Source organism: Nicotiana tomentosiformis, chromosome 3, assembly GCF_000390325.3.
Source record: "Nicotiana tomentosiformis chromosome 3, ASM39032v3, whole genome shotgun sequence".
Classification (NCBI taxonomy): Eukaryota; Viridiplantae; Streptophyta; class Magnoliopsida; order Solanales; family Solanaceae; genus Nicotiana; species Nicotiana tomentosiformis.
In genome coordinates this window covers 120,167,007-120,182,392 of record NC_090814.1, presented here as the reverse complement: position 1 = coordinate 120,182,392, position 15,386 = coordinate 120,167,007, and the positions used below count along the sequence as shown (strand labels likewise).

Sequence of the window (15,386 nt, the reverse complement as noted above, 5' to 3'; positions counted from 1 at the left end):
ACAAGCGGAGATGAGCAATTTCGCTATACCAATAAGAGTACAAAAGAGAGTACAAAATTAGAGTAAATACTCTAATTAATCTCACATACCCTAAGAGAATAACCTCACAAGATCACTCCAAAGAAAGGGTTCACACAAGTGCTTTCCAACACTCAACTCTCATACAAAACACTTTTAATAAAGGAGGAAGGGAAGAAACAAGAAATGAAGACTCAAGTCTTGTTGGTGTGTTTAAAATGAACTAATGTCCTTTCTTTTTATAGGCAAAAAAGTCTTGGCTTATTAGTTGTAAAAGAAAAGATACAACTTGTACAAATGATATCCAGCACATAATGCAATATTTTTGGGTCCCAAAGAATATTGCCAACAAAGTCTACATTTTGCAAATATGTTTATGCGTATGTGAGATTGACTCCATTAACCAAAATATTGGTCATATTACAAATATTCTTTGGGGACATATAGTACAAAAATTTTCATACACTGATTGTGTATATAACTTAAACGCGTAACCCTTATAAAAATGCAATTTCCTATACTGTTCTTGTTGGGTACATGAGATCCATCAAGGTTAGTTGATGAATTTTGTTGACAAATTAATTCAAATAATCAAGACTATTATTTTGATGTGTGACACTCCGCTTGAAGCGTAAAGAATGTCCTTACAAGCTTTAATTGTGATGGCAACAGTTATCTTCCAAGATACAGCAAAATTTGACTCTTTAAAGGTTTCATTCTCTGCTATAATAAATGCTTTAAATAAAGGGTTGACACCCTCTAATATGAAAATAGGAATAATTCACATATATGGTAGCTTCTGAATCAATTAACATCTTGTGGGGCGAAGAATATTATAAGATTTTCTACAACTCTCATCGAATAGTATAAGATTTGATACAACGACATTCTTCAAATATTAAAACTCTTCTGATGAGATTATAACTTTCATATTTAGAATGAGCCCATGTTAGTGTAAGAACTGAACTGTGTCTTCTTCTTCTTTTTATTTTTTAGTTTAACTTTCTTTTTCTTTTTTTTTGAAAAATTTCTCTTGGACAAGCATCTAAACTCTAAAGTTGCGTATAAAATAGTTGTAACAAAAACGACTAGTCTAATCGAATATGTTGAGCTTTCTGTTAGAAATTGAAAATCGAACGTTTCCACTCTTCAATATAATTGTTTTAAATGCGAAGAAAAAACCAGTGGGTAGCAAAATTCTTGATTTCCTTTTCTTGTACTAGTAGTGGGTAAGAGCACTAATTTTTGCAGGTCCCAGTATCAGTCCTTTGCATTTTGACATTCTAGGCACACCAATTATGTGTTCGCACTAAACAGCGTCAACCACCACTTTGAATTTTAAAACTGATTCCGATTGTCTGCAGAAATTCATCGTAAATACTTAATTGATTAGAAACTAAGCAGTTCAGTTTTTTGAAATATTAACCGATCAAGAAAAAATTACGGATCAAATCATGAGTTATTAATCCATACTTAAGAAGATCCTCCATTTAGGAATAGAAATTAAGGTGGTCCTGAGCCAAATTAAATTCAAAGTCGTCTAATCCTCCTGAGTTCCATACCAACTTAACAAAAGGGTGTAGTGTTAGTATTAATTTTTGGTCTATTTGGCAGCATTGTGAATGTAATGCAATAAGTTAGTGGTAAATGGTCAACATTCAACATCGCTACGTTGGATGAATCTATTCCCTTCCCAAACTTAAGGGATTTGCTTCTTCTTCTTTTTCAATTAAAAAAAAACTAAGGGATTTGCTGAAGTTTAATTGATTTGTGCCAAGTGGTACGAAGATGGATTGTGGACTATGAAAATTGTAATGCTTGGATTTATCCCAACATCAGTCATGCACGACGGTCAACATGGCCCAACTTTGACATTTCTTACATAAAATTACAAATTTCAATTATTTCCAGAAGGCTGAATTTAAGGTATAAAATTTAGAAATTCAAGATCTCAGATTCCGACATGTATTATCCTTTGATATTAATTTTCCAAACCCAACTGTAATCAGTTGACGTGTACTTTGCACATGATGTCCTATAAAAAAAAATTTAAGGACTTGTTCATTTACCCTTTTTATTACATCCTCATATAGTGATAATGCTAATACAGTAACAAGCTTACAAGCATTAAAACAAGCCGAAAAACAACTATAAAAGCAAATTCTCCAAATTGGTTGCAAGTAAATGTCTTCTGCACTGCATTTAAGGGTGACTGCTACTAACGCCTTCAATATTTTCAGGCCACAAGGCCCGTCATTTTCGAAAATAGCAGATACATACGTACTACAATCAATTTAAAATTGACCTACATAAAACTGTGTTCATTTTTCCTTTTTTCGGCTTCATTATACATATAACCCGTGTCAGTTGCGAAAGTTATGCAAGAATTATGTGGTGAGAAAAAGAAGAAACCATCCTAAGTTGACCCTCATTATCATGAAGTTAAGCTGTATTTCACATATTGAAAATTTTATTTCTATGAAAAAACTCACAAGCAATTAAACGGGCAGTGAAAATTATACTATTATGTTACTATCACGGGAACACCATTATAAGTCTGCTTGACCCCATATCCGAGAGGCTTATTGCTGCTGAAATTAGCATAAGTTGGAAGCAGCAAGCTTATTCTATTACTATTTACTACTCAAAGTACATATAACCATGACCTTACCATAGATAAAATAATTAACAAATGTTCTAAGCAACTTGGAAAGTGGTCAAGACTATTCATACCTTTTGCATGTAACAGGTACATTTGAAAGCCAGCACTAATGCTCTCCCAATAAAGCCCAGAGACTTGTGATGATATTGAGTAATGACCCTTTAAACTTCATGATACCCCAAAATCACACAGATGGGAAATACTTGTTGAGATTGAATGGAAGGGAATAGAATTCTTCACTCCTCGTGTCGGTCTTGAAAGACTTAAACTTGTCCCACCATGGCTTGCCTCTGTCTTTCCTTACCTGACTATCCTTTTTGTGCATTGTGTTGTCCAAGAAATAAGCCAGAATACCCGCAACAAATGCTTCCGATGAGAAGGGCACATTAACCATGTCGTTGAACTGAACAATAACAAAGCACGAGAAACTTCTCTCAGCAAGCTCTAATACATGACTAGGAAAAGTAAGTGCTAAGACATTCAGAAGCTAATGCCAATTTTCCATACCCATCGTCCACTCGTGTGAACAGGTCCATAACCAGCAATAACTGTGTACTCGTTGAAGTACTGTGGCACTGACAAACCCAGAAAGATGGAGAAACCTAATATAAACTTGGTACGGAAACTATTCAGATTGCAGAACTGGAGGAAGCTTAAGCCTCCAACGCCTACAAACGACAAACAACATAAGAACTCACTAATTCTTCAATAACATACATCAGAGATTATTGGTTTGAACTTGCTTCCATATGCTTACCTACATAAGCGAAGAAAATGCAGTACAAAGCACCTACAATGGATGCTGGTATTGAAGCAAAGACTGCTCCAAATTTTCCTGAAGATGATGGTGTTGTCAAGACAATCACAGGGAAAAAGGAAAGGGAGGGGCGTAGTCGATTATCAAATATATCAGTAAGATCCTTCTCAAAGGGAATGTTTAAGCAGGTGATTTACCGAGAATTGAGAAGAAAATCATAAACCCTGCAGATATCTGAACAACTCTTCTGCTGCCAACACGTGTCAGTGCCAAAAGACCTGCATTCTCACTGCGTATACGCAGAGGAAAGGACATCTCAATCAACTATTATAATAAGAGTTTATCGCTCGGTAGAAGAATTTTTCTGGACTTACATAGATACAGAAGATCCATTCCCAGTGCCAAACAACCCAGACAGTAAAATGCCAATTCCCTGAGATACAAACAAAAGACTGTTAAGTTAACGACAGCAACAAGACCTGAAACTTGAAACTAATAAAGAGCAAAGTAGAAAGACCAAGAAAACAGTTCATTCTCATGAATCTTATTGAGCTCTTCTTTTCCCAATACATGATCTCACAAAAAGAGGCTTTCTTTTCTCTTCTCATGGTCCAAACATTCAGTTATCCAGATCCAGTTAATCAACACTCCTTTCTCTAGCTCTAGCTCTTGCTCTTCCCGATTTAACTAATGGGTTAGCTAGCCTGTTTAAGTCTTGCATAGGCTCACAACATGACTGTAAAAAGTACAGATTGCAGAAAAAATGAGAAAGCACAAGAAACAATAATATTTGAACTAGATAATATTCGCATAATTTTGGCTTGTAACACCCGATTCCCAGTCTTCTGAGATTATTAAGAATGCTCCAGGGCAAACACAAGGCATAGGAAAAATGATTAGATAGTGTAGAGAGGAAAGGTAGACTTGGTGCAATGGTAAGGTTGTTGCCATGAGACCGGGACACTACGGGTTCAAACTGTGAAAATAGTCTGGTATAGAAAAAGTAAAGTAAGGCTGCCTACAATAGACCCAATTTGATCCGACTCTTCCCTGCAGGAGCTTAGTGCATCAGGTTGCGCTTTAGGAAGCAGGAAGAATACCTAGAAACCACAAGAGGAAGCAAGAAAGTATTATTGGTCATCAGATGGCCATGCATGAATTTTGAAGTGTTCCAATCTTTAGCCCAAAAAAAGATATCGGCTAGATATGGCATCTGTTGTTTACATCACGTCCAAAGTAGATTGAAATCTGCAGGTCAGCAACCAATTTGACTAAAATTGGCATTACAGAATAATTGTTCTATAGACCTGAATTTGAGAGGAAATAGATTTCACTTGGGGAGATGGATGCATCACAACATTGGTGGATAACCTGAAGCTTAATCAAAAGGTATAAATGGCAAGAGCAGAAATCATTCCAAAAAATCCTACGCATGTGATTGCAAGTAAACATCCACATCAACTAGAAGATATTATTCACGATTCATGTTCCGTTTTGCTAAAGAACGGGGAAGAAAGGGAGCAGGAGGGATGATTCTAGGAAAACGCCTTTTTACCTGCCAACCTACACCTCTGCTGAGTACGGATGGTGGCAAGGGAGTAGCACTTGCATATCTCGTAATTGCAATAAAACCACCAGTGGACTGAAAAAACAAAATCAACCATCAGAAGGGAGTCGGTTCCAGGCTTGTCTAGCCCAGGTATCTTTTTCTTCATAAAACTTAGCAATCAAAAGAAGTGCAAAGAAACAACAGAACTGAAAAGGAAGCAAAATGGGGGAAAATAGAGCAGGGGATCATAAAAGAACAGAACAGATTAGGGTTGAAAAACAACTCTTAGACATCTGCCCCAACAACTAGGGGTTCATAATAGTTACTGAGCCTATTCTATGCAGTCAGCAATGTGGCCTAACACACAAAACCTCCAATGAGATAGTGTAAAGCATTCACAATTTTGACCAATTGCTATGCCAGCCGGGTAAACTAACCTCAACAAGAGCAACAAATGCAGCCATCATCATAGCAAATGCTTCACCAGCATCAAATGAAGGTGGTCCCCACTGGAAGGGGTATGGAACTCTAATCCTGCGGACAAAGACCAGCGAGAGAATATGATCAACAACTACAGATTATAAGTGGCTTTGAATTGACAATACTTGAATGGCACCAAATCGAATAGACAACATTGTGAACTATAGAAGGTGCATACAAGAAAAAGTGCTAAACAAATAGAAAGCTTGGCACAAAAAAATAGCACATCATGTGTTGCAAGAATAATACCACCATTGAAGGAGTGGAAGTGGAGAAAACAGTAAACTTTTTGTGCTTTTAGAAGTACAACAGTGAAAAACTGACAGCTGACTTCAAAAGACAATGTATCTGCTCCTAAACATGAAAATCAGGTAGGTGAGCTTCTAACACCCATCCTTACGTATTCACTTGCACATACAAAAGTAACTACCACGCCTCAATCACGAGCTAATTGGGTTACTTATTACTTGCACATAAGTGTTCCTAAATCGTAATTCAAATGTGATATCTACCAATTATGCTCAAGGTAAAAATTAATAGCAATAAATAGGATAAGCACATTTCAATTGCGACTAATATGGTGATGGAGACAAAATTGCCGAATTTCACCCATGCAAAGGCTTATCTTACAAATTCCTCAACCTATTTCTCTTTATCTTTCCTCTATTGTCATTTGAGAAAAATAGCAAGCGTGTTACTTTTCACATCATTGAAAGAACCAGTCACATTTTAACTTCTTAGAGTTCCTGCTGATGGAATCTAATGAGGTGATTAACCTTAAATCACGCGACAAGAAGACAGTTCATGAGTCTGTAAGTCTATTAAAATCTCGGAATTAGAAGCTCATTATGAGGTTATCTCATGTATCAATATGGAAGTGTCATTATGCCGAAGTTTGTGGTTGCCATATACATCACGTAAACTATCCTCTGTGTCCCAGCATAGAGATGTATATGATCCAATCTGTTCATCAATAAAGATAGCAAGCTCATTTATGCATTAAATGAGCTTAGTTTCAGATCCTTCTCGAGCTTGATTATTTAAAAAAGCTACGCTCACCTAATCCCGGCTCGGCTCAACTCGAATACCCTAGCAAAAGCACACTCAGATGCTTGTGCTTCTTCCCTTTGCCACACAATCCGTCACTCACCATCCCAAACACCAGCCATTAATCATATTCCAATGTTTATCTATATGGAGTCACCATCAATCATCACGAACCCAAACATTCAAAACTTTAACATGAAGTCAATGATGATTCCAACTTCTTTGAATGTCAAAATTTTGACATTTTCTGTTCAATTCTTTGAGATTCAGCGGAGATTTAGACAAAGATTGACAAAGTTTTCATTGGTTTGATTGACAGATACATCTGATTAATGTCTTCCTCATGCATAAGGAATCAAATGCCCCTATAATCCTTGAAATTTGAATCTAGTTGGTGAAAGCTTATTTATTAATTATCCTACGAAGGTGACTAAACTTTCGTCCTATCTGGTCTATATATGTGCTTTCAGGCTGCGACAGACAAATAAAGTTGGAAATTGTGATGGTCCAGAGAGAGTTCAGTTTTCGCATTCGAGCTCAAGTTCAAGCTCAACTTTTTGAGCTATTTCTTTAGTTGTTTGATCAAGTGCTAAGCTCGTATGACAACCAAGATAGGGCTTGAGCTCAGGAAATTTCCAAGCAAGTTGATCTCCCGCTTCTCGGCATAGGTTGGGCTCGTTAACATATCTAGAACTAATCAATCTACTTCCTTTTTATTCTACCCAGCTTGCACCACCACCGTAGTCCCTAGTAAGAGATTCTTTATTTCCATACTACAAATACTTCAAATTACGTTAGCAAATTAGTAGCATGAGAGCTACTTACTACTTTAAAGTTCAACTTCATAAAAAAAAATCCATTTTAATCCTACTTTTGGACCCACAAAAGGAAATCCAAAGGAATTTCCAGAGGTCTGACCAGGCACTAAATGTAGCAGAAAAGGATGAGGCGTAAGGAAGAGAAAAAGCACTCACCATGGAGCACCATCAATGAGTCCAGCACGATCCGTTCTACAGCTTGCTTGGGTCTTTGGTGGCGTCCCATTATAAGCCCCACCCACCGTAAGTAGGTGTGCGTAGATCCATACAATTGCCACCGTGAAAAGAACAGCAAACCGATCAAATATATTCTTTCCTCGGCGTATCAAATGTGCCAAATACTGCAATGACCACCAAAATCAAATGATCTGTAATTTTTATATTCTACAATTCAAAGCAGCATAAGGTGATAGCAATATGATTTTTCGATAAAGCATCTCACCTGAGAGAAAATGACCAAAAGGACCAGCTGTGGCAACCCAATTTCAACACATTTGGCAACCTAAACATAGAAGGTAGTCAGATACAGAAAACATTTCAGCCATTATATAGCAACAAGCAAGTAGACAACCAAAAAGGAAAAAAGGCTAATCTACATCAATACTTACCCCGGGAAAACCAAATTCGTAGAGCCCGAAGCCAACAAGAGAAACTAAAGGAACAGCTGAAAGTGGGCTCAAAAACCTAAATAATGGACAGAAATAAAATGCCAATCAGAGCTACTTTTCACTGAAATAACACAAAATGATGATGCAATGACATGGTGCAAACCACCAAAACTGACCCTTTAAGCAATTATTTGATCTTCAATCCCAGAAAAGACAATAACAGGTGTAGAAAAGAGTGCTTTATTAAGTCATCGGAACTAGATCATAAGTCTAAAATAGGGAATAACATCAGCCAGTCATACATTGAGATAATAGGAACTAGATCAGAAGTCTATACATAGGGAATAACATCAACCAGTCATATGTCGACACTAAATGGCACACAAATAAATCTTGTGATGGTAACAAACCTTACAACATTGCGCCAAAGACCACTGAAGCCTAGGACAATCTGAAGTGTTGAAGCAACGATAAGTGCACCTTGGGTGGCCCGCATTATCTTCTTGAATCTCTGATGAAAAATAGAAAATGTAACATAATATCAGGACAGAACATCACCAAGATGCAGTGGATGAGCCTACGTTATGCCTAAACATCTTCTATAAAAATTAAAAGAACATGCACTAATAAGAATTATTTTGAGGAAATATGATTACTAGTTTCCAAAGCCACTAAGGAGTTTGTAGATCAGTGTTTTTGGCACTCAAGTATAATATTATAAAGAGAATAAGAACAGCTAAACTGTCATCCAACTGATATACCTACGAGAAAACTGCATCACAAAACCAATTTCTCTAATTTTCTTTTCAATTGACTATAATACATGATCCAAACAACAAAGGACAAAATTAGCATCTGAAGACACTAACCGAAACAGGGTCTGGGTCTTCCCATCGTCCCGAAAGGATAATTGAAATTGTAGGTGCAACAAAGGTATAAGACCCTCCAATCACAGCAGGTAGTCTAGTTCCAAAGTAAGATTGCAACAAGGTGTTCAGCCCAGCAACAAATAGCAATGTCTGAATAACTTTGGCTTTCTCCTCCTGCGAAAGGGCAGATAATCTTTTGTTTAATATTGTCACACTACTTTTTAAGTCGAAATAGAACAATTCATTTTAAGCAGTATAACAGCTTTCCGCTGTCAATAGGCCTCACATTTCCTCCTCCCATTTGGGGAACTAGAGCCGTAGGAATGATAACTGTGGTACCGAGCATAACCAGATAATGCTGAAATCCAAGAAGGATAGCCTCAGCTGCATTAAACAATAAGACAAAATCAGCATAGTCCACAATCCACATTTCGGAAAATAATCAGCAACAAAATACAAAAATAAAAAGATGACATTTTGTTCAAAATCAGCAGCACAAAAAGAAGCAATTACTTTACAGACTAGATATTACTCCAATGCCAGCCAACAGGACAATAGTTTCTACAATCAGCCACCAGACACAAGATTTCTACTAAGGCTGCGTGATATTTCATGTGTGACTACCAAAGGATAGCATAAAGTATACAAATCACCCCCAAAAAAAGGGAAGAACTTTCAGGCACAACTAATATAAAAGCTAAATGACAGTCAAATATGTTAAGAGGCTAAATGAAAATAAATAAATAAATAAAAGTCATATGCTTTAACAACTAGAATTTGAGAAAATATAGAAAATGTCAAACTAAAGCAATTAATGTGAGCTCTGCTTAATACAGCAACACACACTACACTAAGAAGCAATTCACTGAGAAATAGTAAAGCCTGTGGGGCAGAAAACAGAGTTCAGGAAAAATCAGGGCCAATATGCTTCAGCAAGAATGGATAAGATTATACTACTATGCTAAAACAAGAACTAAGAACTAATCAAGCTCACAGAATTAAACACTCACGCCAAGGAGGAGGACTGGTAATGCAGTAAGAAACATTGGGAAGCTGATCTTTTGGTGGATGTGGTGCTGGTTCATCTGCCTTTCCTGCCATCTCTCTCTCTCTCTCTCTCTCTCAAAGTGAGGACAGTACACTATTCGGTGAAGTGTCTACAGAGTAGAGAGACTAAGCGGTGCAAAATCCCAAATCTGCACAATGACACATAATAAATCTCTCAGTTCTCAGAAACCAATAAAAGGTTAGCAAAAGAAAAAGGACTCAAGCTTTTTGTTTCGAGTACCTAGAAAGCAAGATTGCAGAAAAGATTTAATTTTTAGAGTACCCAAAAAGCTCAATCACTCATATATGAACCACGCAAGCTTGACAAGATTGGAACAACAACCCACATGTATATATGTTCCCACAAAATCCACTCACTTTTTACTACTAGTACTAGTATATCTTACTGTAAAATAAAAAAGAGAAATGCAAATGAAATGAAACTGTAACACAGTGTTTTGACACTGTAAGAAAGAAACTACCTTAAGCAACTTCAAGTTGGTATGATGTATTAAGGTCAATAAAATCACAGACCCCACTTTCAGTTAATGATTTTCAAGGGGAAAACAGAGGTTATACGAAGGGAAAAAAAGAAGAAGAAAAAACTACCAACTTTATGAAGATGGTATTTTGTTGCTGCAGTCTAATGCCAAAATTAAAGCAAAAATGTAAAGATAAAAAGACTTCAAAATTGGCCCCCCAACTTTGAACACCGCTTCTTTTTTCCCCTTCTCTTTCTGTTTCATAAAGAGATGTAAGAATTAAAAAAATTCGAAGAATCTCTCGATCAGACACACATTTATTAATGTTGTTTATTTGTTTATTTCTCTTTCCGAATTGAGTCAACACACATTCGCTCCCAGGGGTTGACACCTCAATAAGAAAGTAGTAGGAGTAGTAAAATACACCATTTATGAATTTATAACCAGGGAATTTTTGTCTTTAAAGAAACGTTATCGTTTTACCATCTGTCCACCCTCTCTGTCGATTAATTTACTATTTTTCTCCTATTGTTGTCGTCCATATTTTAAAGGGGAATGCACCTAGTTTTCTGGTTAAATTTTTTTTATCGTCTGTCACTAAGAAATTATATGCAAAACAACTTCTATTAAATTTATCTTATTTACGTCTTACATTGTTTCAGTTCTTTTTTAAATGACGGATTTGTCCTTGAATATACTGCAGAATCAAGTTAAGCAAACCAAATTATTAAAAGAAATAATTGAGTTTTGACTAATATGATTGAGGAATTTGTACCAACTAATCCAGAAAAAAGAATAGAGGAATATTGGGGTGCACAAAAAGAAGAGACAAATTGGAAAGGAAACAAATGACACCGACACATTCTCCTTATTTTTGGTTCCAATTTGCATCAGATCCCCTATTCGAATTTTGTTGATACTTGAGGAAATTTCCACCTTAGTCCCTCCCAAAAGAAAATTAATTATAAAAATCCTACTATTAGTTTTTGTTTTGTGATGACAATATAATATCAAACATTATAGTGCTATAATTTTTGACTTATTTATGGAGAAAAGAAGTTATTACAATTTACATGTACCAATTTTACATTCTGATTTTGACAATCCAGATATTTCTTCATACTTGTAATTAGTTTGGTTCTATCTTCTTTCTAATTTAAACATTTGATATTCACTTGTTCCACTAATTTAAATTTACGCTAAGTAGTTGGTTTAATTCTAAATATAAAAGTAGTCAGCATTTATCATTAGGGTTTTGGTACAATAATTTATCGTTATTTTTTTGGTGCAGTTATTAGTATTCATTATTATTCTTATGACTTAATAGTAAAAGAAAAAAGTACTCTTAGCTCCTCAGAAGTCAAAACAAGAATAATGTACCTTGCCATTGCAGTCGGCAAAAATTGGGTGATTGCTGAAGAGGTTAAAATCACGTGACATGTATTCTTCAAAGCATCAGAAAATTTTTAAAATGTTCCTTATGAGTTGTTAAATAGTATTAACTTATGGAGTACATACAATTTATATCGAGTGTGCTTGATATAATGGAAGTTAGTTTTTTATTAAAAAATATTTTCTTGAAAAGTTCTTTTCGTGTGTGTTATAATTATTTTCTAGTGTTTAGTTCAATATATAGTTGTTGAATGAACAAAAAAAAATCCACTTTGTTTTTTTTTCTTTTTTAGGATATTTTATGTGTTTTCTTTTTTTTATTTTACTTTTACTGTAGTAGTATATTAAAAGTCACTTCTTCTTTTTAGTTGTTCTTTTCAATGGTTAAAAAGCGAATTTGTGAAAAAGGTGGGGAAAAAAAGTGGATCTTTCGGCGGAATTGAGAATAATTCGTTATAACAGTAAAATTAAAAGGATCTTTTTCTATTGCTTTTTCGAATAAGTGATTAGGATAATCCCAAGGTGTTAATTCCAAGAACCTTAAACCTAAAGTTACGAATGATTGTAGTGCTGTCTCAGCTAAAAATATGGAGTTTTGTAAGTTTCAATGACTAATCTACCCATTTTACCAAAATCACTTCTAAACTCCGACTGTAAAATATGGACTTGGGTTTCTTGATGATATCGATTTAATTTGAATATGCAACTTCTACTTGTATCACAGGCTTGGTATATACTTTCTTTTATTGCATTTTTAATACATCTATATATCCTCAAACCTAACATTTGCAATTCAAGTAAGTTACAAAGTTATAAATAAACTCTGGTTATTTTGCTTAGTTCCGTTTGTCACTTGAGCTAATAAATCATTTGGTAAGTGCATGTTTTTCCTAGATAAAAAGGTCTTTATTGATATGTAGAACATTTAATGTAACTCTATAAAAGTATAGACTTCTTATGAACCAGTGCGTAATGTGCTAATTTTCCTTTTGGATGACGGAAATATATCGACGACATTGTAATATCATATAACTATCTTGTTCAAGATAATAACACTATCACAACATAATTGAACGCTAATGATAGGGGTAAAACGTTTTACAATAAGGTCATAATTATCCAATAAGCTAAATTGTCTTAAAACGATCACATAATTGAGCAACGAACCAAAATATCGTGCAAGAATTTGTTGAAACTCATAAATGTTTTTCTCTATAATCTCATTAAATACTTCTTTTTGACACGTAATTCAATCAAATCTAATGCGTCCCATGAACTAAGACTTGCTAAAACAACTGCCATCTAGCCACGTCAAAATTTCAAGAAAACGATATCCTCGGCATGAAAACGATTTCTACTCCTTTCTTCCACAATAAATGACCAATTTACCTTTGTCACATCCACTAAGGAAATACGAATTCTTATAGAAAAAAAGATATATTTACTGAATTAACCTTAATTAATTATTACCTTGACACATTGAAATATATAAAAAAGGACAAATTTTGAAAAAATAAAATTAATTCTTTCTTGATTATGTAAATGAACACTTATTTTGCATCAAAACAAAAAAGGTAAAATGATTATTTATTGTAGACACGAGAGAGAGTAATAATTTTATGGCTTTGCTCCAGCACTATATATATTTTTCGCTATGTACTCACCTAAAATTTAGATAGGCATGTTACATCCTAATAAGGTCAAGAGGCCCCATCAATGAACTTGCTGACTAGCTAACAGTCTTAACAATCAATATGGCAAAAGTATGACAGCAAATTTTCCACTGAAAGTCGATTAGGACTTGGGAAAACACCAAATCTCTTGAAAGATACCGAATAATTCTTTCCATTTGGCTCCTTTTTTTAATAGCTAACAAATACTGTTTCAATGGTTGTAACATGATAAATTAGTTAGAAATTGTAGCCTTCTTGATTGGCCGTAAGCACCTTTATGAATCTTCAACTAAAATCATAAAAGGTCACTTTGGGGTGAAAATGGGGCTACTTATGTTTTGTCCTCCTTAAGTTTTGTTTTTGATACTTTTTCCCCACTTTTACATGATTTGTCAAGATCGTCCATCATTCTGCGAGCTCAAAAAGTTGGTTAAAAGAAACAAATCCTATTAGTCATAATGGCAGCCCGTTGATCACTATACTGCAAAGTCTCATAGGATAACTATATAATAAGTAGGATCATATAACCATGTGGTAGTTATGTTAGTTAGTCAGGGTATTTTAGTCTTTTTATCTATTTTACACACGTGACTCGTGTGAACCAGTTATATATAACCAACACTCTGTATTAAAAGAGTTGGTTACACAGATAATGAATACATCTTCTTCATCACTCGTCTTCTTCTCTCTATACTGATTTCTTCTTAATCACATGCAATTGTGTTCTCAGCTAGATTTGTACACAGGTTTTATCATGGTATCAGAGCGGGCGATTTGAGATTGGATCGTAGATTTTAAAATTTCAATTGACGGCCATTTTCGAAGCTTAAGCTGGTCTGTCATGGCGGAAACTGGAAATCTACAAATTGATCACAATCATCCACTGTTCTTACAACAAACTGACACTCCCGGAATAGCATTGATTGATATCAAGCTTACAGGACTTGAAAACTACGCGCTATGGAGCAGATCGATGAGAATGGCATTGTTGGTTAAAAACAAGTTAGGGTTCATAGATGGAACCTGTCTAAAAAGCTCTTATAGAGGGGAATTAGGGCATCAATGGGAACGATGTAACGTTATGGTGCTTTTGTGGATTGGTCGCACTATATCTACTGAATTGCAGCCAAGCATCATCTACGCGTCAGATGTAAGAAAGGTGTGGAATGAATTTAAGGAACGTTTTAACAAATCGAACCTTACTAGGTTTTATCACTTATGGACAACAATAGGAACTCTGAGGTAAGGTACAAACTATATAACATCTTATTATACTAAAATGAAGGATTTGCAGGATGAAATGGATTTAACGGTGCTAGGAGCAGGATGTGATTGTGAGGAAACTAAGCCTTTTCTAGATCAGTTTAAAAACGTATGCTTATTGCAATTCCTTGTTGGTTTAAATGAAAGCTACAGTCATGTGAGAAGTGAGATCCTTCTTAAAATACTTGTGTTAATTGTGAATCAAGCATATGCCTTAGCAGTTCAGGAAAAGAGTCAACGAACACTTAGTGTAGCTAATTCAGATAAGGAGCCTTTAACTATGCTAGCTGGAAGAGGACAAGGTTTCAAGGCGACAAGGAAACCAGGTTTCATATGTGATTACTGTGGTTACAAAGGTCATTTGAAGGAGAACTGTTACAAGATTATATGTTATCCACCAGACTTTAAAAGCAAGAAAAAAACTCAAAACTCTGGTGTGAAGAGGTATGCTAATGTATCAGTTGGAGAATGAGGGAGTTCTAACACCACTACTCAGATACAGGGGCATTACTTCATAGAAGATCAATACAAACATCTGTTGGGACTTTTGAACAAACCAGATCCTGATCCGGATGACTATCATACTTTAATGGCAGGTATAACTTCATTATTATCCAAGGCATTTAACTATGATTGAATAATAGATACAGGTGCTTCACATCATGTTACACCTTATAAAGAAGTATTAGATTATATAAAAAAGATTAAAAATCAAAATAAC

At 35.2% G+C, this 15,386-nt stretch overlaps 2 protein-coding genes across 5 annotated transcripts; one reads left to right on the top strand and one right to left on the bottom strand.

Moving 5' to 3' along the window:
- Positions 1–2,516: 2,516 nt before the first annotated feature.
- LOC104104257 (nucleobase-ascorbate transporter 6-like) lies at positions 2,517–10,474 on the bottom strand. 4 transcript variants are annotated; one of them, XM_009612284.4, is made up of 15 exons: positions 10,338–10,474; positions 9,819–10,004; positions 9,095–9,192; positions 8,809–8,982; positions 8,350–8,450; positions 7,940–8,015; positions 7,774–7,833; positions 7,488–7,672; positions 5,424–5,520; positions 4,993–5,079; positions 3,812–3,870; positions 3,635–3,726; positions 3,438–3,515; positions 3,188–3,348; positions 2,517–3,083 (listed from the first exon to the last, which is right to left on the bottom strand). In XM_009612284.4, exons 2-15 carry the CDS (start codon positions 9,907–9,909, stop codon positions 2,865–2,867), a joined length of 1,578 nt encoding a protein of 525 aa, XP_009610579.1. In that variant the 5' UTR covers positions 9,910–10,004; positions 10,338–10,474; the 3' UTR covers positions 2,517–2,864. The 4 variants fall into 4 exon arrangements, with proteins under 4 accessions (XP_009610579.1, XP_009610580.1, XP_009610578.1 ...); XM_009612285.4 differs by lacking the exon at positions 10,338–10,474 and adding an exon at positions 10,139–10,238; XM_009612283.4 differs by lacking the exon at positions 10,338–10,474 and adding an exon at positions 10,097–10,235.
- A 3,769-nt stretch (positions 10,475–14,243) lies between these two features.
- Positions 14,244–15,137, top strand: LOC138908415 (uncharacterized). The gene is made up of 2 exons (XM_070199080.1): positions 14,244–14,561; positions 14,697–15,137. The coding sequence occupies exons 1-2, from the start codon at positions 14,244–14,246 to the stop codon at positions 15,135–15,137; spliced, it is 759 nt and encodes a 252-aa protein (XP_070055181.1).
- The last annotated feature ends 249 nt before the right edge of the window (positions 15,138–15,386 follow it).

What these genes read in the sequence shown, in the direction of transcription:
- LOC104104257 (XM_009612284.4), bottom strand. Translation starts at nt 9,909, where the DNA reads ATGGCAGGAAAGGCAGATGAACCAGCACCACATCCACCAAAAGATCAG. An exon ending in ACGAATTTGGTTTTCCCGGG is followed by an intron (nt 7,834 to 7,939) that starts GTAAGTATTGAT and finishes TTCTATGTTTAG; the next exon opens with GTTGCCAAATGTGTTGAAAT. An exon ending in GATTTTCTTCTCAATTCTCG is followed by an intron (nt 3,516 to 3,634) that starts GTAAATCACCTG and finishes CATCATCTTCAG; the next exon opens with GAAAATTTGGAGCAGTCTTT.
- LOC138908415 (XM_070199080.1), top strand. Translation starts at nt 14,244, where the DNA reads ATGGCGGAAACTGGAAATCTACAAATTGATCACAATCATCCACTGTTC. An exon ending in ACGCGTCAGATGTAAGAAAG is followed by an intron (nt 14,562 to 14,696) that starts GTGTGGAATGAA and finishes AAGGATTTGCAG; the next exon opens with GATGAAATGGATTTAACGGT.